Source organism: Vidua chalybeata, chromosome 29 (assembly GCF_026979565.1).
Source record: "Vidua chalybeata isolate OUT-0048 chromosome 29, bVidCha1 merged haplotype, whole genome shotgun sequence".
NCBI classification, from domain to species: Eukaryota; Metazoa; Chordata; class Aves; order Passeriformes; family Viduidae; genus Vidua; species Vidua chalybeata.
This window is the reverse complement of record NC_071558.1, coordinates 368,031-395,794: the sequence shown is the minus strand read 5'-3', so window position 1 is coordinate 395,794 and position 27,764 is coordinate 368,031. Positions and strand designations below refer to the sequence as shown.

General features: G+C 60.4%; 2 protein-coding genes across 2 annotated transcripts; both read left to right on the top strand.

Annotated features, from left to right (window-relative positions):
* Positions 1 to 428: 428 nt before the first annotated feature.
* Positions 429 to 22,580, top strand: INTS3 (integrator complex subunit 3). Its single transcript, XM_053966800.1, has 30 exons — positions 429 to 932; positions 1,946 to 2,029; positions 2,616 to 2,699; positions 4,808 to 4,921; positions 5,319 to 5,403; positions 7,325 to 7,391; positions 8,607 to 8,751; positions 9,573 to 9,702; positions 10,389 to 10,486; positions 11,009 to 11,200; positions 11,848 to 11,935; positions 12,542 to 12,621; positions 13,368 to 13,459; positions 13,972 to 14,078; positions 14,349 to 14,465; positions 15,065 to 15,194; positions 15,551 to 15,605; positions 16,344 to 16,447; positions 16,782 to 16,826; positions 17,013 to 17,132; positions 17,490 to 17,643; positions 18,312 to 18,380; positions 19,207 to 19,282; positions 20,191 to 20,304; positions 20,638 to 20,686; positions 21,005 to 21,172; positions 21,701 to 21,801; positions 21,894 to 21,966; positions 22,054 to 22,213; positions 22,300 to 22,580. The coding sequence occupies exons 1-30, from the start codon at positions 843 to 845 to the stop codon at positions 22,375 to 22,377; spliced, it is 3,069 nt and encodes a 1,022-aa protein (XP_053822775.1). The 5' UTR covers positions 429 to 842; the 3' UTR covers positions 22,378 to 22,580.
* Positions 22,581 to 23,350: 770 nt separating this feature from the next.
* SLC27A3 (solute carrier family 27 member 3) lies at positions 23,351 to 27,501 on the top strand. Its single transcript, XM_053966720.1, has 11 exons — positions 23,351 to 23,515; positions 23,627 to 23,870; positions 24,177 to 24,386; positions 24,462 to 24,620; positions 24,687 to 24,811; positions 24,879 to 25,073; positions 25,156 to 25,246; positions 25,317 to 25,515; positions 25,674 to 25,771; positions 25,849 to 25,979; positions 26,491 to 27,501. Exons 1-11 carry the CDS (start codon positions 23,351 to 23,353, stop codon positions 26,665 to 26,667), a joined length of 1,794 nt encoding a protein of 597 aa, XP_053822695.1. The 3' UTR covers positions 26,668 to 27,501.
* The last annotated feature ends 263 nt before the right edge of the window (positions 27,502 to 27,764 follow it).

Sequence of the window (27,764 nt, the reverse complement as noted above, 5' to 3'; positions counted from 1 at the left end):
TTCCCGGAGGCTCCCGGTGGGTTTGGAGTTCCCGGCAGGTTCCCGGGGGGTTCCTGAGAGGTTCCCGGGGGGGTCGGGGTTCCTTGGGGGTTCCCAGGGCATTCCCGGGCTGTTCCCGGGGGGTTCCCCGGTGAGTTCGGGGTTCCTGGGGGATTCTTGAGAGGTTCCCGGGGGGGTTCCCGGGGGAGTTCCCGGGGGGGTTCCCGGGGGGTTCCCGGGGTTTACCCCACAGGCGCGGGTGGGCGGAGCCTCCTCGCAGCACAGGCCCCGCTCCCTCCTCACCATTGGCCGAACCTCCCCCTTTGCCCCGCCCCTCAATCCCCGCCCCTCGAGCTGTCACTCAAGCCCATCCCGCCGCTCCCATTGGTTCACGGCTGCGAAAAGGGCGGGACCTTCTTCCCGAGCGGCGCTTCCGCTTCCGGCCGAGCGCCTCCGTCGCTCTCCGGTAACTTCCGGCCGCCGCCGCCTCCCCCCGGCCCGGACCCAGCGGGCCCGGGACCCCCCTCACCGGGACCCGCCTCCCGCACCGCCCCCTCCTCACCGCCCCGCAACCCCCCGGTGTCCCCGGGGCCGCTCCGCCGCCGTTCCCCCAACCGGGACCTTCCGCGGGCCTGTCCCCGCCTCCTCCGGGGGAGCCGCCATCGCCCCGATCCCCCCATCACCGCCCCCACCGCGGCTCCCGAGCGCGGAATTGCCGGGGATCGCCCCCGATCCCGCCGGGCCGAGCTGGGAGGGGGCGCCCGGGCCCCCGCGAGGGGGGGGTCTCCGGTCAGAGCCCCCGGGGAGGGGCCGCCCCCTCCCGGTGCCGCTCCCGGTGCCGCTCCCGGGGCCCCTCCCGGGCCATGGAGCTCGCCAAAGGCAAGGCGGGGGCGGCGGCGGGCGGGAAGCTGCTGCTGTGCTCGCTGCTGGACTCCAAGGATGAGCTGGAGGAGGTGAGGGAACACCGGGATCACCGGGAACACCGGAATAACCGGGAACACCGGGATAAGCGGGGATAACAGGGATAACAGGACACACACCTTCCCTGGAATTCTCCTGGTCCCAAATCCTCCCAAATTCTCCAAATTCCCCCAGTTCTTCAGATTCTCCCCAAATCCTCCCAAAATCCCCCAAATTCTTCCAGTCCCCAAATTCCCCAAATCCCCCTAAATCCCCAAAATTCTCCAAATCCCTGTGGAGTTTTTCCCGGTTTTCCCCCATTTTCCCCATTTTTTCCCAGTTTTCCCCCAATTGCCCCCTGTTTTCTCCCATTTCCCACCTTATTCCCCCATTCCCTCCCCATTTCCCTCAATTTTCCCTAATTTTTCACCCTCTTTCCCCCTTTTTTCCTCTTTTTCCCTAATTTTTCCCCATTTCCCCCCTTTTTTTCCTGTAATTTTGCCCCGATTCCCCCACTTTTTCTCACTTTTCCCTGTTTTTCCCCCGTTTCCCCCAATTTTCCCATTTTTCCCCATTTTGCCCCCCATTTTTCTCACTTTCCCCCATTTTCCCCATTTTTCCCCATCCCCCCCCGTTTTTCTCACTTTTCCCCATTTTTCCCCCCGTTTTTCCCCATTTTCCCCATTTTTCCCCATTCCCCCCCCCGTTTTTCTCACTTTTCCCCATTTTTCCCCCCGTTTTTCCCCATTTTTCCCCATTTCCCCCCTCGTTTTCCTAATTTTTCCCCATTTCCCCCCATTTTTCCCCATTTTCCCCCATTTTCCCCATTTTTCCCCATTTCCCCCTTTTTTCCCATTTCCCCCCCATTTTTCTCACTTTTCCCCATTTCCCCCCCGTTTTCCCCCATTTTTCCCCATCCCCCCCCCCCGTTTTCCTCATTTCCCCCCATTTTCCCCCATTTTCCCCATTTTTCCCCATTTTCCCCCATTTTTCCCATTTTCCCCCCCATTTTTCTCACTTTTCCCCATTTTCCCCCCGTTTTTCCCTGTTTTCCCCGTTTTTCCAGAGGCTGGAGCGCTGTGTTGGGATCGTGACCTCTCTGACCAGCGGGCTCTCGGAGCGCGAGGCCAACGACGCCCTCAACGCCCACGTGAGCCCCAAAATTCCCTCCTGGAGCCCCAAAATTCCCTCCTGGAACAGCAAATTCCCTCTTGGGGTCCTGGAATTCCCTCCTGGAGCCCCAAAATTCCCTCCTAGAATCCTGGAATTCCTTCCTGGATCCCAAAATTCCCTCCTGGAGCCTGAAATTGCCTCTTGGATTCCCAAAATTCCCTCTTGGGATCCCAAAATTCCCTCTTGGAATCCTGGAATTTCCTCCTGGAGCCCCAAATTCCCTCCTGGAGTCCTGGAATTCCTTCCTGGATTCTGGAATTCCTTCCTGGATCCCAAAATTCCCTCCTGGAGCCCCAAAATTCCCTCCTGGAGCCTGAAATTGCCTCTTGGAGACCCAAAATTCCCTCCTGGCTCCTGGAATTCCCTCCTGCAATCCCAAAATTCCCTCCTTGATCCTGGAATTCCCTCCTGGAGCCTGGAATTCCCTCAAATCCCAGCTGGAATTCACCTGGATTTTGGATGTCTCAGATTCCCAGATGATCCAGGGATTTCGGGGGGATTTTCCCTTCCCCTCCAATCCCAGCTGGAATTCACCTGGATTTTTGGATTTTCCCCCCCTGCAGATCTGCAAAGGGACCCCCCAGCACGAGGAAATCTGCCTGGGGCTCTTCACCCTCGTCCTGACCGACCCAACCCAGGCACAGAAGGTGAGGAAAAACCTGGAAAAGGGAGGGAATTTGGGAATTTCCCTGCATGGAATTCCCTGAGTGCCCAGCCCTGCCCTGGAACATCCCAGGATCCGTGGGGAGCGGGGAGCTCAGGCTGCCTCCCTCGCCAGGAATTCCTTGGGTTTGTTCCCTGGCAGGCAGATCCCAGTTTTTCCAAGGGTCTGGCAGGGTTTTTCCCAGATTTTTCCCTTGCCTTGGGAGGCCTGGAATGGGTTTGTCTCAGGGAAGCCACGCGTGGATGCTCCTGGAATTCATCCCTTGGGGGAGGAACATGCTCAGCTCCAGGGAAAACGAATTCCCAGCTCAATTAATTCCACATCCTGGATCAGAATTCCAGCTTTGGGAGCAAATCCAGGCTTTCATGGAATCAAAACCCCACTTTTCCTGGGAATCCTCCTGCTGCTGGTGCTGGTGGGAATCTGATTTTTTTCCTTGGATCCACCTGAGCATTCCCAGCTCCTTCCCAGGGAGCCCTGGAAAGGCTGAATCCTGCCAGGATCTGTTCCCGAGGCCGGGAAGGCTCTTCCCGCTTTTCCAGAGCTGCTTTTCCAAAGGGTGACCCCTTCTCCCCATGGAATGACCCCTCCAGGGGCTGCCACAGCTGGAAGGAAAGGTTGGGACAATCCCACCCCTCTGGAGGGGATTTTTCCATGGATTCCTGTGGAATTTTCCTCTGGAAAAGGGAGGATTCTGCCTTGGCTACTCCCCGGAGCACGGCACTTTTCCAAGGGAATAATTAATTGGGATAATTGGGATAATTGCATCTGCCAGGCTCTGCTGGAGCTAGGGAGCCTGGCCAGGGATTCCTGATTCCTGCTGGGAGCTGGGATTTGGGATTTGGGCTTGGGTTAACCCTTCCCTGCCCGAGGAGCTCCCACACTCCCCACCCTGAGAGGTCTTGGTGGATTCCTAGGATCTGCTGAGCTGGGAAAAACCAAATTCCCAAAGCCTGGCCTAGAGACCCTAAACCTGCCCAAGGACCCCTCCAGGACCCCAAAATCTGCCCCAAAACATGGAACAGGGACCCCAAAATCTGCCCCAAAACTGGGCACAGGCACCCAAAATTTGGCACAGGGACCAAAATCTGCCCCAAAACTCAACATAGGGACCTAAATCTGCCCCAAAATTCGGCACAGGGACCAAAAGACCAAAATCTGCCCCAAAACTGGGCACAGGGACCAAAATCTGCCCCAAAGCTTTGCACGGGGACCCAAAATTTGGCACAGAGACCAAAATCTGCCCCAAAACTCAGCACAGGGACCCCAAAATCTGCCCTAAAATCTGCCCCAAAACTGGGCACTGGGACTAAAAGACCAAAATGTGGTCCAAAACTGGGCACAAGGACCCCAAAATCTGCCCCAAAACTCAACATAGGGACCTAAATCTGCCCCAAAACTTGGCACAGGGACCAAAAGACCAAAACCTGCCCCAAAACTGGGCACAGGGACCCAAAATTTGGCACAGGGACCAAAATCTGCCCCAAAACTCGGCACAGGGACCCCAAAATCTGCCCTAAAATGTGCCCCAAACCTGGGCACAGGGACCCCCAAAGCTGCCCCCAGCTGGCTCCAGCTGCCCTCAGCTCCTCCTCCTCCTCCTCCAGCTGTGATTACTCCAGATGGGAGCCCAGGGATGATCCCAGCTTTCCCTGCCATCCCTCTCTGTCCATCCCAACCCCCCCAGGGCTGTTTGCTCTCCCTGGCCCCTCATTTGGAGCCTCCATTAATCACTCAGTGTTAATTAACCACCCAGGGCAGGGAGGAGCCCCTGGATTGTGCCAGCCTGGCAGAAATGGAGGAATTCAGCTTCTCCCCCTGGGGGATTTTTCCATCTGTGCCATCTGTGCTGGTGACATTCCCTGTTTTCCTCCCAGGGGGGGTTCATTCCCACTTTTCCAGGCTTTCCCTGTGGATCTGCCAGGGAATGGCAGGAGAAATCCCACAAATCCAGCCCTTCCCTCGAGTTTCCTGCCAGCAATGACCCCACACACCCCAAACATTCCTCCTGGGCTGGTTTTATCCCCGAAATCCGTGGATTTGCTGTCCATTCCCTGCTCAGGATGTGTTTTCCCTCTTTTCCCCACTCAGTGCTACCGGGACCTGGCGCTGGTGAGCCGGGACGGGATGAACATCGTCCTCAACAAGATCAACCACATCCTCATGGAGAAGTACCTGAAGCTGCAGGACACCTGCAGGACCCAGGTCAGGGATCCCTGGAGTCTCCTGTCCCACCTGGAATCTCCTGTCCCACTCCAAATATCCTGTCCCACCTGGAATCTCCTGACATCTCCTGTCCCACCTGGAATCTCCTGACATCTCCTGTCCCACTTGGAATCTCTTTGAATCCCCTGTTCCATCTGGAATCCCCTGTTCCATCTGGACTCTCCTGTCCCACCTAGAATCTCTTGGAATCTCCTGTCCCACCTGGCATCTCCTGGCACCTCGTGTCCCTCCTGGCACCTCGTGTCCCACCCAGAATCTCCTGTCCCACCTCAAATCTCCTATCCCACCTGGAATCCTCTGTCCCAGCACTGAGGGCGGGAGGGAGGAGTGGGGATGGGGCCGTGGGTGGCTCTGATCCCGAAATCTCCATGCCCAGCTGGTGTGGCTGCTCCGGGAGCTGGTGAAGAGCGGAGTGCTGGGAGCTGATGGAGTCTGCATGACCTTCATGAAGCAGATCGCGGGTGAGCCGGGAACACTGGAATCTGGGCTGGGAATCCTTGGGATTTGAGCAGGGAATTCTCAGGATCTGAGCCAGGAATCTCCTGGATCTGAGCTGGAAATTCTCGGGATCTGAGGCAGGAATGCTGGGATGTGGGCTGGGAATTGCTGGGAATCCTTGGGATCTGGGCTGGGAATCCTTGGGATTTGAGCAGGGAATCCCCCGGATCTGAGCCGGGAATTCTCAGGATCTGAGCTGGGAATCCTCGGGATCTGAGCTGGGAATTCTCAGAATCTGAGCTGGGAATCCCCCAGATCTGAGCTGGGAATCCTCGGGATCTGAGCCAGGAATCCTTGGGATCTCAGCTGGGAATTCTCGGGATCTGAGCTGGGAATCCCCCAGATCTGAGCCAGGAATTCCCCGGATCTGAGCCGGGAATCCTCAGGAGCATTCCCAGATCCAAGCTGGGATCCCTCTGGGCATGGCCAGATCCCAGGCTCTGTCCCCAAATCTGTCCCCAGCTGGGACCCCACAGATCCAACCCCAGGGTCTGTCCCTCTCTCGGATCCCACGGAGCCGGATCCCGGCAGGATCCTGCAGGATCTGTCCCCGGATCCTCTCCGGGCAGGAAATCTCCCCGGGATGATCCTCCTGTGGCTCAGCCGGAGCTGGGAGGCTCCTGGCAGAGGCTGCAGCAGGCAGGAAGTGCTGTGCTTCCTGTTGCTCCTGGCTTTTCCCGGGATCACCAGCATCACCGGGATCACCGGGGGTGGCAGAGCCGGGCTGGCAGCCCCGGGGTCACCGCTCATCCCTCGGGAAGCCCCTCGGAGCCAGCCCTGCTCACGCCTTTCCGGAGCCTCTTCCGTGTTCCCGGGGCCGGGGCTGACATCTATGGAGCAGGAATTCTGTCCCCCTGTCCCCCGGTGTCACGTTTGGGGTGGGAAATGCTGGGAGGGAGGGAGTGCTGAGCAGTTGGAAAAGCCCTGGAAAAGGCGTCCCTGGGAAAGGCCCAGTGTCCCCTGGGCCACTTCTCCCCTGCAGGGCCCCTCTGGCTCACGCTCCATGCCCTTCACTGCCATCCCATTCTCTGGACCTGCTGGTTCTCCCTGGTTTTCCCTTGTTCTCACAGGTTCTCCGTGGTTTTCCCTGGTTTTTCATGGTTCTCCCTGGTTCTCCCAGGTTTTCCCTGGTTTTCCATGGTTTTTCATGGTTCTTCCTGATTCTCCCTGGTTTTCCTTAGTTCTCCATGGTTTTCCCAGGTTCTCCCTGGTTCTCCCTGTTTTTTCATGGTTCTCCCTGGTTTTCCCAGTTTTTTTTCTGGTTTTCCCAGGTTCTCCCTGGTTCTCCATGGTTTTTCATGGTTCTCCCTGGTTTTCCTTGGTTCTCCCAGGTTCTCCCTGGTTTCCATGCTCCAGCCCTGCTCCAAGGGGACACCTGGCCCTCATTCCCGAGTTTGGGCATTTCCCCCGGTGCTCTTCCCCTCTGGGAGCCTCAGCAGCCACCAGTATTCCAGCATTTCCCATTCCAGCTGCTGCTTCCCATCCCATCCTGCCTCCAGCGGGATCCCCGCTGCCTCCACAGCTCTTCTCCCGGTTCCCTCGATCCCTCAGAGCCATCCCTGGGAATGTTCTGGACTTGTGGGGGGCTCAGACATGGAGCAGATTCCGTGGGGAGCCTCTCTGGGAGTGTAGGATGGGTGCCCAAATCCCACTGCTCCATCCCTCTGCTCCATCCAGCTGCCAAATCACACTGGTTCTCCCTGGTTTTTCTTGGTTTTCCCAGCCATCCCACTGACAAATCCCTCTGCCAAATCCCACTGCTCCATCCCACTGCTCCATCCATCTCCAAATCCCTCTGCTCCATCCATCTCCAAATCCCTCTGCTCCATCCCTCTGTTCCATCCCACTGCCAAATCCAGCTGTTTTTCCCTGCCGTTTTTCCAGGTGGGGACGTGACTGCCAAGAACATCTGGCTGGCAGAGAACGTCCTGGAGATCCTGACGGAGCAAAGGTACAGCCAGGAATCCCCGCCCCAGGCCGAGTGTGGAACACCTTCCTGCCCTTCCCACATTCCCAAACTGGGAATTCCCAGCTCTTCCTGCAGCTTGAACATCCCCAAATCCTCCCCAGATCCCCCCCAAATCCCTCTGCAGGGCTGAGGAGCGTGCGTGGCTCGGGACCAGCATCCCGGGAATGTTTCCTTCCCGAGCTTCCCGAGCCGTGGGGGAGGTTTTCCTTTGGGAGCAGCGGCCTGGAGTTGATTGCCCGAAAAGTTTCCTGTGTTTGGGCAGCTCCTGCTCCGGGTTTGGCCATCTGGGAAGCTCATCCCAGGCTGGCCAGTGAGGATCCACAGAATTCCTGGCTTCAGGATTCCCGAGGCAGGGTTGGGAGGAGCTTTGCTCCAAGCTGGAATAGCAGCAGATTCCCTAAAATCCGTGATTGTCCCATGGAGCAAATTCCCTAAAATCCGTGATTGCCCCATGGAGCAAATTCCCTAAAATCCATGATTTCTCTGTGTCCCAGCCTTTATCCAGCTGGATTTATCCTGGGATTGTTGTTCCCAGAGCCAGCAGGAGCCACTTGGGGTGGATTTTCCAATGTCTATCAATTCTACCTTCATCACCAATATATTTATCAATTAATATCTGTATCATTTGAAATCTTTATTATTTATTATCTTCATTAATTAACCCATTCCCCAATTAATACACACCAGCCTGGTCTCACCTTTGCTGCTGGCCCGTTCCCGGCATTCCCAAACCGGGGTTCCCGCCGTTCCCCGCCGTTCCCGGGGTTCCCAAACCCCGATCCCACAAATATATCATTTAATATCTTTATTAATTAACACATCCCCCAATTAACACACTCATTAATTAACACCTTTGCTGACACCCTGATGGTTCCAGGTGAGACCAACCTGTTCCCACCTTTGCTGCTGGCCTGTTCCCGGTGTTCCCTTCCCAAACCCCGATCCCTCAAAGACATAATTTAATATCTTTATTATTTAATATCGTTATTAATTAGCACATCCCCCAATTAACACACTCATTAATTAACACCTTTGCTGACACCCTGATGCTTCCAGGTGACACCAACCCGTTCCCAGCATTGCTGCTGGCCCGTTCCCAGTGTTCCCAAACCCCGATCCCACAAAAAAACCCCGGTGCCCGGGGGGTCCGTCCCGCTGGGGGCTGCGCTGATTTTGGGGCGGATTTGGGGTTTTTAGGGAGTGGGTGCTGAAGAGCAGCCTGCTGGTGGCCATGGCCGTGTACACCTACCTGAGGCTCATCGTGGACCACCATGGCACGGCCGCGCTGCAGGCGCTGCGCCAGAAGGAGGTGGAGTTCTGCATCTCCCTGCTCCGGGAGAGGGTGAGTGCAGTGGGAATGGGATGAGAATGGGATTGGATTGGGATTGTAATTGGGAATGGAATTGGAATTGGATTGGGAATGGAATTGGGAATAGGATGAGATTGGGAATGGGATTCTGCATCTCCTTGCTCCGGGAGAGGGTGAGTGGGGTGGGAATGGGGTGGGAATGTGAGTGGGATTGGATTGGGAATAGGATGGGATTGGGAATGGGATTCTACATCTCCCTGCTCCAGGAGAGGGTGAGTGGATTGGGAGTGGGATTGGGATTGGGAGTGGGATTGGGATCCTGCATATCCCTGCTCCAGGAGAGGGTGAGTGCATGGGAATGGGATTGGGATTGGGATCCTGCATCTCCCTGCTCCAGGAGCAGGGGAGTGGATTGGGCTGGGATCCTGTTCCCCTGGGAAGGGCAGTTTGGGATGGGGGCACGGCAGCAGCTCCAGGCCTCGTTTGGCTCTGGATGGAGCAGGAGAACCCCCCCCCAGAGCTGGGATTTATCCCAAATCCTCCATCCTTCCCCATCCTCCCCCAGCTCCCAGCGCTGCCTGCTCAGTGCCAGGATCTGGCTGCAGCACTGGGGGGAAGGTGGCAGATTTATGGGATTTATGGGCTGATTGTTTGCTTTGGGAGGGAGAACATTCCAAAATAGCTTCCAACCTTCCCTGCCTGTCCCCCCTCCGATCCCAACCTGCGCCTTCCAGCGGGGAATGGAGCGGAACGTGCCCAGGGAGACGGCAGCACCGAGCGTTCCTCCCTTCCCTGCTCCCATCCCCCTGCTACGACCAGCATTTTCCTGTGAATTCCACATATTTTTTCCCCAGTTCATGGATTGTTTCATGATCGGCCGGGACCTGGTGCGGCTGCTGCAGAACGTGGCGCGGATCCCAGAGTTCGAGCAGCTCTGGAAGGACATCCTGCACAACCCGCAGGTGCTCAGCTCCCAGTTCACAGGTACCAGGCCTGGAACATTCCCTGTGCTCACCCAGCACCCTTTCCCAGGGATTTTCCAATGCTGCAGAGGCCTCGGAGGCATCCAGGCCTGACCCATCCCAGAAAACCTCGTGGGATCCTTAAATGGTGCTGCTCCTTCTGGGCTCCACACTCCCGTAGTTTCTACTCCCTGGAATTGTTCCAAGCTGGGTTGGAACAGCCTGATCCAGTGGGAATTGTCCCTATTTGTGGATTGGGTAATCTCTGGGTGATTCCAACCCAAACCAGTCTGCAATTCCGGGATAATCAGAGCTACTTCCCTTAATTGATTTAAAAGGTGAGCCCAAACTCTGAAGTGGCTGAGCAGAGCCTGGAGAAGCTCCATAAAAAGCAGGAATTCCAGGAGTTGCAGCAAGTGGCACTTCCATGGGATTTAATTCCTCCCAGTAGCCTCGTTCTATAGGAAGAGTGATGGATTCACCACCTTTATTAACATTAATGATATTCCTATAAATTGTTCCCTTCTCTGGGCGCTTCCCAGCAGGTTCTGGATGCAGCAATTCCAGGGAAATGGGGCTTGGAAGTATTCCCACCCCTCTGGGGCCCGGTTAAATTCTCTTAAACACCTCAGATGCTGCTCAGGGAAACTCCTCAGGATGTGTTGGAGCCCTTTTCCGACCAAAATCCTGTTGCCTGTCCCTCCCCAGGTGTGCTGCAGCTCCTGCAGTCCAGGACCTCCCGCAAGTTCCTGGCGTGCCGCCTCACCCCTGACATGGAGACCAAGCTGCTCTTCATGACCTCGCGGGTAATTCCCCCTGGGTTCCCTCCCCTGTTCCCCCTGGGTTCCCTCCCCTGTTCCCCCTGGATTCCATCCCAAATTCCCCCTGGATTCCATCCCAAATTCTCCCTGGGTTGCCTTTCGGATTCCCCCTGGATTCCATCCCCAAATTCACCCTGGATTCCATCCCCAAATTCCCCCTGGGTTCCCTCCTGAATTCCCAATGGGTTCCATCCGAAATTCCCAATGGATTCCCTCCCAATATCCCAGTGAGTTCCCTCCCAAATTAATGATGGGTTCCCTTCCAAATTCCCCCTGCATTCCTTCCTGAAATCCCAATGGGTTCCATCTCAAATTCCCAATGGATTCCCTCCCAAATCCCACTGGCTCAGGATCCTGCATGTCCCCACTGCCAGCCTTGTCCCTGTCCCCATTTCCAGCCCTGTCCATGTCCCCACTGCCAGCCCTGTCCCATGTCCCTCAGGGTCCTGAGTGTCCCCACTGCCAGCCCTGTCCCTGTCCCCACTGCCAACCCTGTTGTGTCCCCAGGTGCGTTTCGGGCAGCAGAAGCGCTACCAGGACTGGTTCCAGCGGCAGTACCTGTCCACACCCGACAGCCAATCCCTGCGCTGCGACCTGATCCGCTACATCTGCGGCGTGGTGCACCCCTCCAACGAGGTGCTCAGCTCCGACATCCTGCCCCGCTGGGCCATCATCGGCTGGCTGCTTACCACCTGCACGGTCAGTGCCCGCGGGCACCCCAAAATGGGCATCTTGAAATGGGCACCCTGAAACGGGCAGTCCAAAACGGGCACCCTGGAATGGGCACCCCAGAACAGGCACCCTGAAATGTGTACCCCGAAGTGGGCAGTCCAAAATGGGCGCCCTGAAATGTGTACCCAGAACAGGCAGCCCAAAATGGGCACCCCAAAATGGGTGCCCTGAAACAGGCACGGGGTAGGCCGGGAGTGGGGAGAGCCCGAAAACGCGGCATGGGAATTGGAACATCCCAAAAATGGGGCAAGGGAATGGGAATATCCTAAAAACGAGTCATAGGAGTTGGAACATCCCAAAAATGGGGCATGGGGTGGGCTGGGAACAGGGAGAGCCCAAAAACAGAGTGTGGGAATGGGAACATCCCAAAAATGGAGCATGGGATGGGCTGGGAGCAGGAACATCCTAAGAACAGGGCACAGGGTGGGCTGGGAGCAGGGAGAGCCCAAAAATCAGGGTGTGGGATGGGCTGGGAATGGGAACATCCCAAAACCAGGGCATGGGATGGGATCACAGGGGGTTCTTGGAGGGATCTCAAGGAATCTTGAGGGAATCTTGGAGGGATCTGGGCGTTGTCTTTGTGGAATAATTTGGGGTTTATCGGTCTCCTGCAGTCAAACGTCGCCGCTTCCAACGCCAAGCTGGCGCTGTTCTACGATTGGCTCTTCTTCAACCCCGAGAAGGACAGCATCATGAACATCGGTATGTGGGGCCTGCCCGCCGTGGGATCCCCGGGATCCGCCTGGGGATGGGATCCTGGGGTGGGATACGTAGGGATCTGCCTGGGGATGGCAGTTCCTGGAGTGGGATCCATGGGGATCCACCTTGGGGTGGGATCCATGGGGATCCACCATGGGATGGGATCCATGGGCAGTTCCTGGGGAGGGATCCATGGTGATCTGCCTTGGGATGGGATCCATGAGGTGTTCCTGGGAGTGGGATCCATGGAGATCCACTATGGGATGGGATCCATGGGGATCTACCATGGGATGGAATCCTGGGGTGTTCCTGGGAGTGGGATCCATGAGGATCTGCCTTGGGATGGGATCCATGGACAGTTCCTGGGGGTGGTATCCATGGGGATCCACCATATGGGGTGGGATCCTGGGGTGGGATCGTGGGGATCCACCATGGGATGGGATCCATGGGGTGTTCCTGGGGTGGGATATGGGGTCGTTGTGTGTGACCCTCGGGCAGCTCTGGACCCGGCTGCCCCTCAGCCCCTGGATCCCACCCCATGGATCCCATGGATCCCTCGGCAGGGATCTGGGGTCTCTGGGGGTCTCTCAGCTTGTTCCCTCCCCCCAGAGCCTGCCATCCTGGTCATGCACCACTCCATGAAGCCCCACCCGGCCATCACGGCCACGCTGCTGGATTTCATGTGCCGGGTGAGTGCCCCTCCTTCCCCAGGGAATTTCTGGGGATGGGGAAAGCTGGGGGGGAGAGAGAGAGAGAGGGAGAGAGAGGGACCTGCTGGGCTCCACAAATCCCACCCAAAAAGATCTCCCCTGGGATTTCACCCCCCCTCCCAGTGCATCCCTCTGGGTTCCAGAGTCACCTGAAGCTCCCATCCTCATCCCAAATCAAGGAGGGATTTTCCCTTCGCTGCCAAATCATCCCCAGCACTTGGTGGGAAAAATCCCGAGTGTTCCTGGAGCTTTGGGGCTGCGTGTTGTCTGTTACTGGTGGGAAGGCAGCGCTGCCAGCAAACCCTGCCAGGGTGGCGGAGGAAAAAACCTTCTGGATTGTTCCCTGAAGTTCGTAATGGAATTCTGGCCCAGCCCCGTCCCCCAGTGGGGATCAGAGTGTCAGGGAATGATCCAGAATGATCCCTGTCCCATGCCAGGGCAGGGAAGCAGCACCAGGAGCTGCTGGATCCAGGAATGGGGTCCCGGGGAGGGCTGGGGGTGTTTCTGGGAAGGGCCTGGAGCTGCATCCCTCCCTCCCAGTCCCAACTGGCTGCTCCTGGCAGCAGGACTGGGGGAAGGTTCCTGGCATGTCCTGGCCTCCAGGGTGGAATCCCAGGAGCAAAAGCCTGGACAGAGCCGAGCATTCCGGAATTTCCTGCCCCTGGCAGGGATTTCCTCCTGCTTGCAGACCCCTAACCCCACTCTCCACCCTTGATTTCTTCCAGATCATTCCCAATTTCTACCCCCCTCTGGAAGCCCACGTCCGGCAGGGCGTGTTCAACTCCCTCACCCACATCGTGGAGAAGCGAGTCCTGGCGTAAGAGCCCCGGGTTTTCCCACGTTTTTCCTGAATTCCCAATGTGGACACAGCTGCCCCCTGCTCCCCTGGGTCACTCCCAGAGCTCTGAGCCCATGCTGTTATCCATGAAACCTTGGGAGCAGCCGGGGTTGTTTTCTGGAGCTGCCCCGTGAGGGAAAAGGGATGGGGGATGAGGGAATTTCGGGATTTCCCGGGATTCCTCCCAGGAATTCCAGCCCCTGGGTTGCTCCCAGAGCTCTGAGCCCATGCTGTTATCCATGAAACCTTGGGAGCAGCCAGGGTTGTGTCCTGGGGGCTGCCCCGTGAGGGAAAATGGATGGGGTGGTGAGGGGATTGGGATTTCCCGGAATTCCTCCCAGGAATTCCAGCCCTTTGTCCCACTCCCGTGTTCTGGTGGCATCCCAGGGAGCTGCAGGTGACAAACCCTGGCCCGGGGAGGAGCCCCCAGCATTCCCACGGGGATGAGGCCCCATCCCAGCTCCAGCTGATCCCTGTCCCATCCCTTGCAGGCACCTGGCCCCGCTCTTTGACAACCCCAAGCTGGACAAGGAGCTCCGGGCCATGCTCAGGGAGAAATTCCCAGAATTCTGCAGCTCTCCCTCGCCCCCCATCGAAGGTAGGGAATGGGGGGGCTCCTGGCAGATCCTCTGAGGGAGTTTTCCAAGGAATTCCTCCAGCAGCAGTGGCTGGATGGGTGGGGTGAGGCTCCAGGGAGAGCAGGGCTGGGAGTTTAGGGAATTCAAATGGGATTTCAGGAATTGTGGTCACTCCAGCGTCCCCTCTGCTGCCCAGGACCCCTTCCCAAAGCACCTGCAGCCCTTTCCCGGAGCTTTTTTTTGGGAGAGGCCATGGCAGAGGCCTCACCTGGCTCCATGTATGCTCCCAGTGAAAATCGAGGAGCCGGTTCCCTTGGAGATGGAGAATCACCTGGAGAAGGATGACGGTTGCTATGACAATGCCGAGGCCGCCTTCAGCGATGACGAGGAGGAGCTGAGCAGCAAAGGTGAGTGAGCTCCTGGAATTCCCCTGGTGGGACACACAGCTCCCACCACACCGCAGAATTCCCGTCTGTCAGCACAATTCCCTCAAAGCCCCTTGCCCAGGAGCTGATCCCGCTGGGAGATCCCAGGTTTCCTCCTGCAGGGAGGGTGTGGAGGGGCTGATTCCCAAATCCCACATCCCAGTGGGAAGGGTTTGTTCCATCTCCTGGCCGTTCCCAGGAGCTCAGAGCACTTTTCCAGCCTCAGATCCCAACTGGTCTCACCCTGATCCCCTCTGCTCCCCCTCTGGAGCCTCACTGGTGGGATCCTTGTGGGATTCCCACTGTGCCAGGGTGTTTTCCCAGCAGTGGGAAGTGCCCACAGGCCTGGGATGGGGCAGAGGATGTGGCCTGGGAGCCTCGGAATCCCAATCCCAAATTGTGCCTCCTTGGAGACACCTTGGGAATGTTGGAGGGTCAGGTTTGGGAACGGGGACTGAGCGGGGACCACGATCCCAGACATTCCCACCTTTATCCGGGCTCCAAGGGGGAGAAGGATCCAGGACAGGGATTGCTGAGAAGGAATAAAATCCCTCATTCCACTGGGGCTTCCTGAATTTCAGGGAAGAAGAGGGAGTTCAGGTTCCATCCGATCAAGGAATCCATCGTGGAGGAGCCCGTAGACATCACCCCTTTCCTGGAGCAGCTGGACGAGTCCCTGAAGGACAAAGTGCTGCAGCTGCAGAAGGGCAGGTGGGGCCATTGCCCTTCTTCCCATTCCCATTCCCATGGATGTGTCCAGGGCTCCCAGAGCTCCTTCAGCCCCGTGGTTTGTCCCCATGGAGAGGGAATTCCTGCAGGAAAAGGAAACTGGAGGAGAGCCTTGGAGCTCTCACCTCCACCCTCAGTTCCCAGCGCCCAGGGGAGGTTGGACAGAGCTCAGCCCCAGCAATTCCATGGAATTCCTGGCTTTAAGTGCCCTTAAAATCCCGGAATTCATCCCACCCTGGGATCTGCACACCTGGGCCTCCCCCAAAAGCAGCCCCGAGCCCATCCCCGCTCTCCCAGTGCTCCCAGTAACAGGATTTCCTGTCCCTGTGGTGCTGCAGTGACACGGAGGCGCAGTGCGAGGTCATGCAGGAAATCGTGGATCAGGTCCTGGAGGTAACGGAGCTGGGGGCGGGTGGGATCTGGGATCCATCTTGGGTGGGATTCAAGATCCATCCCGGCTGGGATTTGGGATCCACCCCAGGCAGGATTTGGGATCCATCCCTGTCAGGATTCAGCATCCGTCCTGGCTGGGATTTGGGATCCGTTCTGGGCAGGTTTTGTAATCCATTCCAGCTGGGATTTGGGATCCATCCTGGGCAGGATTTGGGATCCATCCCTGTCAGGATTGGGGATCCATCCCGGCTGGGATTTGGGATCCGTCCTGGGCAGGATTTGGGATCGCCTCTGCCCCTGGGGGCCTGGGGACACCAGATCTGTTTGGGATCCACTTCAGAGCCTGGGCAGCTCCATCCATGGATCCATCCCTGCTCCGTGTCCCTGTTCCCCGTGCCCAAATGTCCCCAGCAGCTGCTGGCAGAGATCTGGGATTGCTGGGAGTGGGTCTGGGATTGCTGGGAATTATCTGGGATTGGTGACAGAGATCTGGGAGTGGTCTGGGATTGCTGGGAGTGATCAGGGTTTGCTGGGAATGATCTGGGATTGCTGGGAGTGGATCTGGGATTGATGTCAGAGATCTGGGAGTGGTCTGGGATTGGTGGGAATTATCTGGGATCCCTGGCAGGGATTGGGGATCCCTGGTGCTGGAATCCCCTCCGGAGCAGCCCGGCATCCCTTCCCGGTGCCAGGCAGGGTCTGAGCTCCTCCTTTCCCCCCTTCCCGTGCCTTTCCCAGGAGGATTTCGACTCGGAGCAGCTCTCGGTGCTCGCCTCGTGCCTGCAGGAGCTGTTCAAGGCTCACTTCCGCGGGGAGGTGCTGCCGGAGGAGATCACGGAGGAGTAAGGGCTCGGGATCCCCCTTGGAATGGGGGGAATATTCCCAGGGAAACGTTCCTGGTTTGGAAACAGCTTCCCTGGGAAGGTTCTGCTGGCCTCACCCCGGCCAGCTCCTCCTCCAGGGTTTGCTGGGAGCTGGGGCTGCTGCAGGATCTGCGGCCACGGGGGCCACGGCTGCTCCCGTTCCTGGGAGAATCCAGAGGGATTTGGGGCTGTTCCCATTCCTGGAAAAACCCAGCGGGATCCAGGGCTGTTCCCCAGGGCTGTTCCTGTGCCATTCCTGGGAAAACCCGGAGCGTGGGTGCCCTGGGAGCTCAGAGTGTCCGTCTGTCCCCAGGTCCCTGGAGGAGTCCGTCGGGAAGCCCCTGTACCTGATCTTCCGGTACGTTCCCAAAAAATCCTCGGGAATTCTGGGCTTGCCCACTCAGTGCTGATCCCAAAATCCCAAAGAGTTTCCCACTTCCCTCTGTCATATTTCCAGTGGGAAACCAGGGTTTTTTTTGGGATTTTGGGGAGTGGGAGGTGCCTCAGGAGCTGTTATCCTACCAACATTCCTGCTCTTCCCAAGGAACCTGTGCCAGATGCAGGAGGACAACAGCGGCTTCTCGCTGCTGCTGGACCTGCTCTCCGAGCTCTACCAGAAGCAGCCCAAGATCGGATACCACCTGCTGTACTACCTGAGGGCCAGGTGAGACCCCCCGGGGCCACCGTGTGGCTCCTCCCTCCCTCCTGTGGCTCCTCCCTCTCACCTGGACACCTCCCTCACATGGGCCCCACCCTCCTGTGGCTCCTCCCTCCTGTGGCTCCTCCTCCTCACCTGGGCCCCACCCTCATGTGACTCCTCCCCCTCACCTGGACCACACCCTCTCACCTGGGCACCTTCTTCCTACCTGGGCCCCTCCCCTGCCTGTGCCTGTCCCCAGTCATGGCGTAGCTCACTTGTGCCAGCTGTGCACCAGCTGTTCCAGCTGTGCTCCAGCTGTGCTCCAGCTGTGCCAGGTGTGCGCCAGCTGTGCCAGCCGTGCCAGCTGCGCTGTGTCCCCAGCAAGGCGGCGCTGGGCAGGATGGGGCTGTACGAGTCGTTCGCCCAGGCCACACAGCTGGGCGAGCTGCACACCTGCCTGATGATGGACATGAAGGCGTGCCAGGAGGACGACGTGCGCCTGCTCTGCTTCCTCACGCCCTCCATCTACACCGAGGTAAGGCCTCACCTGCCCGCGCGCGCCCGGGCTCCTGCTTGGGTCAGCCCCGAGCTCCAGGGGTGCCCCAAATCCCATCCCAGGGGTGCCCCAAATCCCATCCCAGGTGTGCCCCGGGTCCCGTCCCAGGGGTGCCCCAAATCCCGTCCCAGGTGTGTCCCAAGCCCATCCCAGATGTGTCCTGAGCCCTGTCCCAGCTGTGCTACAGCAGAGAATCCCCAAAAATTCTCTCTAAATCCACAGAATCCCCACACTGACCCCAAATCCCAGGATCCGTCCCAGGGTGTTCCTGACACTGACCCCCAATCCCGGGATCCATCCCAGGACAATGTCCCACTGTTCCCACACTGACCCCAAATCCCAGGATCCATGTCAGGGCAGGGTCCCGCTGTTCCCCACATCCCACGATCTGTCCCAGGGTTCCAGAGGTGGTAGGAGAGGGTGAAAAAGGAATTCCAGAGCTGGGAGGAGAGGGAGAATGGGGAATTCCAGAACCGGAAGGAGAGGGAGAACAGGGAATTCCAGAGCCAGGAGGAGAAGCACAACAGGGAATTCCAGGCACTCGAGGCCGGCTGACGGCTGCCTCCCGCTGTCGGAGCTTTTCCGTGGGGATCCGAGTTTTTGGGAGGGCTCTCTGGGAATCTTGCCCGTGTTTTGTGTGTTCCCAGTTTCCGGATGAGACCCTGCGGAGCGGGGAGCTGCTCAACATGATCGTGGCTGTCATCGACTCCTTCCAGGTACGGGGGATCCTTCCCGGCCATTCCCGACCCTTTCCCGGCCATTCCCGACCCTTTCCAAGCCATTCCCGGCCCCTTCCTGGCCCCTCTGCGCCATTCCCGGGAGATTTAACCCCAAAATGATCCACCCTCGGGCTCCGGTTCCCCTAATCCTCACTGGAATGAGCCCCAAAAGCTCCACGCGGCTCTCCTGCTGTGTCCAAAGGTTGATCCCGAGCTGCTGCTTCCAAGGGATCTCCCGCAGAGCGATTTCCTGGGCAATCAGCACTAATTACCCCTAATGAGCCCCACTTTGCCCGGGGGGATCTCGCTGGCTATGCCTTGCCCTGGCTGAGGCTCCCGGCAGGAATTCCGCCCCCCCCCCAGCTCCAGAGTTGCCATGAGAAGCCAGAAATAGCCGTGGGGGCACGGGGGCACCTCTGGAATGTCTGGAGCAGGCTCTGGATGTACTGATAACCCCGGGCCCCGCGGCGTTCCCGGCCCCTCCTGCCCTTCCCGGGCCGGGAATGCTGTGCCAGGGAGCTCCGGGCTGGGATGCTCCCAAATCCCAAGGGTTGGCGGCTCCTGACCCTGCCCCGGAGCTTTTCCTTCCCCTCCCTGCTGCCATTCCTTCCTGGCGTCCTCCAGGTGCTTCCCTGTGGAGCTCCAGAGGATCCTGTGGGATCTCCAGAGGGGCAGGGAGGAGGGGAGGCAGAGTGGGAGTGGGAAGCCCCCCCACCCCAGCTCCCATCCCAGGGATGGTGCTGGCATTTTTCCCGCTGGATCCCGCCGGGGGGAGGCTCCTCAGAGCCCCCCCCTGACCCCATTCCCTGTCCCCCCACCCCAGCTTCAGGAGCTCGTGTGCCACGTGATGATGGGAAACCTTGTCATGTTCCGCAAGGACTCTGTGCTGAACATCCTCAGTGAGTGACATTCCCATGGGAACAGGGGTGAGCAGCCCCCAAATCCAGAGGAAGATCCCTGGGGCTGAATTCCCCACGGGCACGAAAGGATCGCGGCCCCAAGGCGGATTTTGGGATTTATCCCTGTGCCCCCCTGCCCTCCTGTGGGTGCCATTCCCGGCAGCTCCCGCCGTGCCAGGCAGGGAATGGGGAAAATCCCCAAATCTGCCCCGGCTCCAGAGCCTCTCCGTGGGGTCCCTCGGTGTTTCCAGAGCAAATCCCGTTCTCCCTGATCAGCTTTGGGAGCAGCGGGATAAGCCCGTTAATTAGGGAGCCTCGTTAATTCTGTCCCCATAGCCCCTGCCTGGGACAGGGCTCTGTCCCCATTCCCAGTGCGTGGAGGGGTGGGGGGACCCCAGGCAGGTTTGGGGGTCCTCAGAGCTTGGGAAGGGGCTGGCACAGATCCCTGTTAACCCCACTGTCCCCTTTATCCATCCCCACTGTCCTTGTTAACCCCATTATCCCATTGTCCCCCTTATCCATCCCCATTATCCCTGTTATCCCAATCCCCATTATCCCTGTGAACCCCATTGTCCCCGTTACCCATCCCCACTATCCCATTGTCTCCATTGTCCCCATTGTCCCTGTTATCCATCCCCACTATCCCTGTTATCCCAATCCCCATTATCCCTGTTAACACCATTGTCCCCATTATCCATCCCTGCCATCCCCCCTGTCCCCCTGTCCCCTCTGTCCCCCTGTCCCCCTGTCCCCTCTGTCCTTCTGTCCCCCATCCCTCTGTCCCTCTGTCCCCCTCTCCCCTCTGTCCTTCTGTCCCCCATCCCTCTGTCCCCCTGTCCCCTCTGTCCCCCTGTCCTTCTGTCCCCCTGTCCCCTCTGTCCCTCTGTCTCTCCCCTCCCCGGTCCCAGTTCAGAGCCTGGACTGGGAGACCTTTGAGCAGTACTGCACCTGGCAGCTCTTCCTGGCGCACAACATCCCCCTGGAGACCATCATCCCCATCCTGCAGCACCTCAAGTACCGCGGTGAGCGGGGCACGGCTGGGGACACGGCTGGGGACATGGGGACACCGCTGGGGACACGGGGACACGGCTGGGGACACAGCCGGCGACACCGCTGGGGACACCACTGGGGACACGACTGGGGACATGGCTGGGGACATGGTTGGGGACATGAGGACACTGGGACATGGCTGGGAGACTGCTGAGACACGGCTGGGGACATGGGGACACTGCTGGGGACATTCCCAGGGGAGACACGGGGGGCATTCCTGGGGGACATCCCCAGGTGACATTCCCTGGTGACATTCCCAGTGACACTCCCAGTGACATTACTGTCCTGTCCCTCCCCCCTTGCAGAGCACCCCGAGGCCCTGTCCTGCCTCCTGCTGCAGCTCCGCAGGGAGAAGTGAGCGCCGGGGGGATCTGGGGGGCACAGGGGGGCTTTGGGGGACACTGAGGGGACTTGGGGACACTGCAGTGCTCTGGGGGTCTCTGGGCTGTCCCCACGTCGTGGGGCCGCGCTGGCCCCGCTGGTGGGGGGGGATCTGGGGGGCTCTCCTGCAGGTCCCAGGGGGTTTTCCCAAGCGTCCCAGGGGGTTTCCTGCCTGTGCCCGCTCCGGGGGCTTTCCTGGGGGTCCTGGGGGGCTGTGCCGGGGGTCCCAGGGATCTGGGGGGCTCTCCCGGGGGTCCCGAGGGGTTTCCTGCCCGTGCCCGCCATGCCCAGGCCCAGCGAGGAGATGGTGAAGATGGTGCTGAGCCGGCCATGCCACCCCGAGGACCAGTTCACCACCAGCATCCTGCGGCACTGGGGGCTGCGGCACGACGACCTCCTGGGCGAACACATCAAGGCCCTGCTGATCAAGAACAACAGCCTGCCCCGCAAGCGCCAGAGGTTAGGAATCCTGGAATCCCTGAATCCTGGGAATTCTGTCCCTGAATCCTGGGAATTCTGGTCCTGAATCCTGGGAATTCTGGTCCCTGAATCCTGGGAATTCCCTCCCTAAAGGATTGGGGTTTTTTCTCCCCTGTACCCCATTCTCACAGAATTCACACCCTAAAGGATTTGGGGTTTTTTTCTCCCTGCCCCACAAGCACCAGAGGTCTGGGAGTGCTGGAATTCTGCTCCCTGATTCCTGGGAATTCCCTCCTGAAGGATTTGGGGAGGTTTTTCTCACCTGCCCCAAAAATGCCAGAGGTCTGGGGTGGGGGGGCTTGGGGGTCTCACCCCCATTTTTTGAGCTCTCATCCCTATTTTTGGGGTCTCATCCCCATTTTTTGAGATCTCACCCCTGTTCTTTGAGGTTTCATCCCCATTTTTGGGGTCTCATCCCTGTTTTTTGAGGTCTCACCCCCATTTTTCTGTGGTCTCATCCCCATTTCTGGGCTCTCACCCTGTTTTTTGGGATCCCTTTCCCCGCAGCCTGCGCAGCTCCAGCAGCAAGCTGGCCCAGCTGACCCTGGAGCAGATCCTGGAGCACCTGGACAACCTCCGCCTCAACCTCACCAACACCAAGCAGAACTGTGGGTGCCTCTGGGGGGGTCTGGGCTGCGGGATTTGGGATCGGGGGCGCTCCCCTGACCCCATTCCCACCCCATTCCCTCCTCTCTCCCAGTTTTCAGCCAGACCCCGATCCTGCAGGCGCTGCAGCACGTCCAGGCCAGCTGCGACGAGGCCCACAAGATGAAGTGAGACCCCCGCCCTCCCTCCTCCTGCCTCCCCTCCCCTCCGGGGGACCCCCCAAACCCCCCCTGAGCCCCTCTGCTCCCCTCCAGGTTCTCCGACCTCTTCTCCCTGGCTGAGGAATACGAGGATTCCTCCAGCAAACCCCCCAAGAGCCGCCGGAAAGCCACGGCGCTGGCCAGCCCCCGCAGCCGCAAGAACGCCGCACAGCCCCCCAACAACGAGGAGGAGTCGGGCTCCAGCAGCGCCTCGGTGAGAGCCCCCCCCCCAGAACCCCCCTGGGGTCCCCAAAACTCCGAGGTGGCTGCGGTGACCCCCCCCCGTCCCCGTCCCTGCAGGAGGAAGAGGACACCAAACCCAAACCAGCCAAGAGGAAAAGGAAAGGCTCCTCCGCCGTGGGCTCGGACAGTGACTGAGGGCTGGGACCCCCCCAACATTGGGGACCCCTCCCCCGCCTCGGGGAGCCCCCCCCAAACCGGTGCCAGAAAATCCCTGGGCTTGGGGCCCCCCCGGCTCCCGCCACACCCTAGGGGGTCCCTCCTAGGGGACACAGGTGTGGGGAAGGGGGGGACCCCCACCTCCATTTTCCTCCAGAAATGTAAATAAAGGGTGAAATGAGTCGCTGCTCCAGGATGATTTGGGGAGGGGGGGACAGGCGGTCCAGCCCCCCGGGGTCCATGGGGGGGGTCATCACCCGTGGCCAGCAGGATTTGGGGGGGGTCCTGCTCAGCCCCCCACCCCCTCAGCGTTTTTAAATGTTTTTAAGAAAAGCAGCAATAAAAACCTTCATGTTTTGTACCAAACGGCCCCAATTTGTGGCGGGGGGGGAGGGCGGGGGCCGTGTGTGTGTCCCCGTCCCCCCCCCGGTGTGGCCTGGCCGGGGCACGTGGCTCCCCCGGGGACGGTGACATTGCCAGACCCCCCCGAGGCAGGGGAATCTGGGACAGGGAGGGAGCGGGGAGGCCTCGGAGGGGACAGAGATGGGGACAGAGGGGACATAAAGGGGACAGAGGTGGGGGGCAGAGAGGGGACAGGGGGCGAAAGAGAGGGGACAGAGGGGGAACAGGGGACAGAAAGGAGACATAAAGGGAACAGAGGTGGGGGACAGAGGAGGGGACAGAGACGGGGCAGAAAGGGGGGACAGAAAGGGGACAGTGGGGGGACAAGAGGGGACAATGGGGAGGGGACAATGGGCACCGTGCCGGGGGGACCACGGGGCCGGGGTGGGGACAGAGGTGACATTGTGGGGGCGGGGTTGGGCTTGGCAGAGGGGTCGGGGTTTGGGAGGGGGGCGCGGCCAGAGCGGGCGTGGCCAAGGTGGGCGCGGTTGGAGGGCGTGGCCAAGGTGGGCGTGTGCGCCCCGCCCCGCCCCTGAGGCGGGCGCGGGCGATGGCGCTGGCGGCGGCGGTGGGGCTGGGGGTCCTGGGGGCGCTCCTGGCGGGGCTCCCGGGGGGGCCGCTGGCCGCGGGGGTGCTGGGGGCGCTGCTGGCACTGCAGCGGCGGCTGCGGCCGCACCTCTGGGCCGACATGGCGTTCGCGCTGCGGGCGCTGCGAGTCCGGCGGCGGGCGCGGGGCGGCCCCGGGGGGAGCGTGGCTTCCCGGTTCCTCCGCGCCGCCCGGGCGGCCCCGGCGCGGCCGTTCCTGCGGGGCCGGGCGGGCGCGGAGCCGCTGGGGCGGGCGGCGCGGAGCGTGGCGCGGGTGGCGAACGCGCTGCGGGCGCTGCGGGCCCCGCCGCGGCCCGGAGACACCGTGGGGCTGCTGGTGGGCAACGAGCCCCGCTTCGTGTGGGGCTGGTTCGGGCTGGCGGCGCTCGGGGCCCGCCCGGCCTTCCTGGGCACGGCGCTGCGCCCCGCGGGGCTCCGGCACTGCCTGCGCGGCTGTGGGGCGCGGGCGCTGCTGGTGGCGGACGGTGAGACCGGGGGAACACCGAGGGGAGCGGGAGGGGACCGAGGAATACCGGGGGAAAGGCACCGGGGAAACGGGGGTAACCGGGGGGGTGATGGGGCCGCGGAGTGGGGAGATCCCGGGGTATAACGGGGACGGAGGTGAGACCGGGGGGATGAGAGGACGGGGAGCCGGAGTGGGACCAGGGGAATAAAGAACGGGGCGGGACTGGGGACGAGGGGGACAAGGAGTGGGTGGCACGTGTGGCACCGGGGGTGGGGTGGTGGCACCGGGGCCGGCGGGGTGGTCCCCACAAGGTGCCGTTCCCCAGACCTGTTCGGGTCGGTGGAGCCGCTCCTGCCCAGCCTGCGGGAGGACGGCGTGGCCGTGTGGGTGCTGGGAGCGGGGCCGTACCCGCCCGGCGTCGTGGCGCTGCAAGAGCTGCTGGACGCGGCCTCCGAGGAGCTGGAGCCCGAGGACGTGTGGGAGCCCGAGGACATGAACGACACCTGCCTCTACATCTTCACCTCGGGCACCACCGGTGGGGCCGGCACCGGGGGTCTGGGGGGTTCTGTTTGAGCCTAGGGAGGGGCTCAACTCTGTTTTCCCCTTCCAGGCCTCCCCAAAGCCGCCCGCGTGTCCCACCTCAAGTCCATCATGTGCCTGAGCTTCTACGATCTGGTGGGAGCCTCCAGCCAGGACGTCGTGTACCTGGCGCTGCCCCTCTACCACATGGCCGGGTCCCTGCTGGGCATCGTCGGCTGCCTCGGCATCGGTGAGCCAGGACGGGGGGGGTTCCGGGGACGTTTTGGGGCTGATCCCTCCACTCTCCATCCCGCAGGGGCCACGTGTGTGCTGAAGGAGAAGTTCTCAGCCAGCCAGTTCTGGGACGACTGCCGCGCCGAGGGCGTCACCGTCTTCCAGTACATCGGGGAGCTGTGCCGGTACCTGGTGAACCAGCCCCAGGTCAGGGAGGGGCGCTGGGCGAGGGGGGTCCCGGGGGGCACCCCCGGAGCTGACGGTGGCCCCGCAGCGCCCTGGGGAGCGGCAGCACGGGCTGAGGCTGGCAGTGGGCAGCGGCCTCCGCCCTGACGTCTGGCGGAGCTTCCAGCAGCGCTTCGGGCCCGTGCGCATCGTTGAGACGTACGGGATGAGCGAGGGCAACGTCACCCTCTTCAACTACACTGGCACGCCGGGGGCCGTGGGGCGCTGCAGCTTCATCTACAAGGTCTGGGGTGCTGGGGACGGGGGGCTGCGCCCCCAACTCTCTCCAGCCCAGGCACTGACCCCCACACCGCCCCTCTCCCCAGCTCTTCTCGCCCTTTGAGGTCGTTCGTTACGACGTCGCGGCCGGAGCGCCGGAACGGGACAAGGCCGGACGCTGCATCCGTGCCAGGACGGGTGAGGAGCGGGTGCAGGGCGGCACCGGGGGGTGCCCAGGGCGCCCCCGTCACCGTCCCCATTGCCGCAGGTGAGACGGGGCTGCTGATTGCCCCAGTGACGCGCCGGACGCCGTTCCTGGGCTACGCCGGCAGCCGGGAGCTGTCGGAGCAGAAGCTGCTCCACGGCGTCTTCGCCGAGGGGGACGAGTTCTTCAACACCGGGGACCTGGTGGAGCAGGACGAGGAGCAGTTTGTGCGCTTCCGGGACCGCATTGGGGACACCTTCAGGTACCCGAGCCCCATCCCGGGCCGGGGGCACCCCCAGAGCCCCCTCCCTGCATGGCCGGGGGGCTCAGCCCTAGGAAACGTTCTGGGCTTGTCTCAGCCCCGTGGAACATTCTGGGCGGGGTCTCATCCCCATCCTGCTCCTCCCCGTCCCCTTCCAGGTGGAAAGGCGAGAACGTGGCCACCACAGAGGTGGCCGAGGCGCTGCTGGCCCACGAGTCCCTGCAGGAAGCCACCGTTTACGGCGTCACCGTCCCAGGTACCGCCGGCCCCGGTGCCGCCTCCTGGGTCCCCCTGCCAGCCCCGCGGTGTCCCCAAGTATCCCCTCACCCGCAGGCCACGAGGGCCGTGCCGGGATGGCCGCGCTCGTTCTGCGTCCCGGCCGCTCCCTGGACGGTCCCGGCCTCTACCGGCACCTGGAGCAGCTGCTCCCGCCATACGCGCGGCCACGCTTCCTCCGCCTGCAGGTAACGGGGAAATCCTGGGATTTCGGGCTGAAAATCCCGGGATTTGGGGCTGAAAATCCTGGAATTTCGGGCTGAAATTTCGGACTGAAATCCCTGGATTTTGGGCTGAAATTTCGGACTAAAATCCCTGGATTTTGGGCTGAAAATCCTGGGATTTCGGGTTAAAATCCTGGATTTTTTGGCTGAAATGCTGGAATTTTGGGCTGGAATCCTGGGATTTTGAGCCAAAATCCTGAAATTTCGGGCTGAAATCCTAGAATTTTGAGCTGGAATTTCGGACTAAAATCCTGGGATTTTGGGCTGGAATTTCGGGCTGAAATCCTGGAATTTTTTTTTGCTGCAATCCTGTAATTTTGGGCTAAAAACCTGGATTTTTGTGCTCAAATGCTGGGATTTCGGGCTAAAATCATGGGACTTTGGGCTGAAATGTTCGAATTGTGGGCTGAAATGCTGGATTTTTGGGGGGTGCTCGGGGGTTCCGGGGGGTCCCCAATTCCCGCTGGGCCCCCAGGAGCGGCTGGAGATGACGGAGACCTTCAAGCAGCAGAAGGTGCGGCTGGCACGGGACGGTTGTGACCCCGCGCTGGTGCCAGAGCCGCTCTTTGTGCTGGACGAGGCCGCCCGAGCCTTCGTCCCGCTGGACGCTGAGCGCTGGCAGCGGCTCCGGGACGGGCAGATCCGCATCTGAGCCTGTCCGGAGCGGCCCGGGCCCGGCCCCGGCAGCGGCGGCCGTGGGGGTCCCATGTCCATCTCGGGAGTCCCAAAATCTACCCCGAGGGTCCCAAAATCCATCCCGTGGGTCCCAAAATCCATCCTGGGGTCCCCTTGTCCATCCCGGGGGACCCCGTGTCCATTCTGGGGGTCCCAAAATCCACCCCGAGGGTCACAAAATCCATCCCGGGGGTCCCGTGTCCATTCTGTGCCCCCACGGGTGTCCTGGAAGTCCCCGGGTGTGTCCTGGGGGGGGTCCGCCGTGTCCGTCCTGCCGTGCCTGAGCACCCCGTGTCCACCCCGAGGGTCCCAAAATCCATCCCGGGGGTCCCGAAGTCCATCCGGGGGTCCCAAAATCCATCCTGGGGGTCCCCAAGTCCATCCAGGGGTCCCAAAATTCATCCTGGGGGTCCCCAAGTCCATCCTGTCCCCTCCGTGTCCCCCCCCCCCATGTCCCCAAGCACCTCCCAGTTCCTCACGTCCCCCCCCAAGCCCGTGTCCCATCTCGGGGGTCCCTGTCCCTCCCCCCCTGTCCCCCCCCCAGCCGCCGGTGCCTCCCCCCCCCACCCCGGGGGCTCTTTGTACACAAAAAATCCCCATTTTGGGGACTTTTTTTGGCAAATAAAACTCTTTTGTAGCAAATCTGGTCCCTGCCACCCCCAGATTGGGGACAGGGACACCAAAGCCATGTCCCCATGTCCTGGAGGTTTCTTGCGGGGGAGGGAATTTGAGGGGCCCTATTTGGATTTGAGGTCGCCCCCTCCCAATTTGCCAAACGATTTCTCTCTTAATTAAATAATTATTACTGAGGGCTAAAGTTTTAATTTATTTTATTTTGAAGCCTTTCTCCAAAAATTGGGGGATCCTCACTCCCCCCTCCACCCCACTTCGCCATCAGCCCGAGCTCAAACCCGATGGAAAACGGGGAAAAAATGGGGAAAACCCCTTAAATTTGTGCAAAAAAAACCCCATTTCCACCCCCCCCCCCGCCAAGCCCAAAATTGGGGGCCAAAATCCTGAAAATCTGGGGCTGAAATCATCCAAACTCGGACCAAACCCAACAGATTGGGGGCC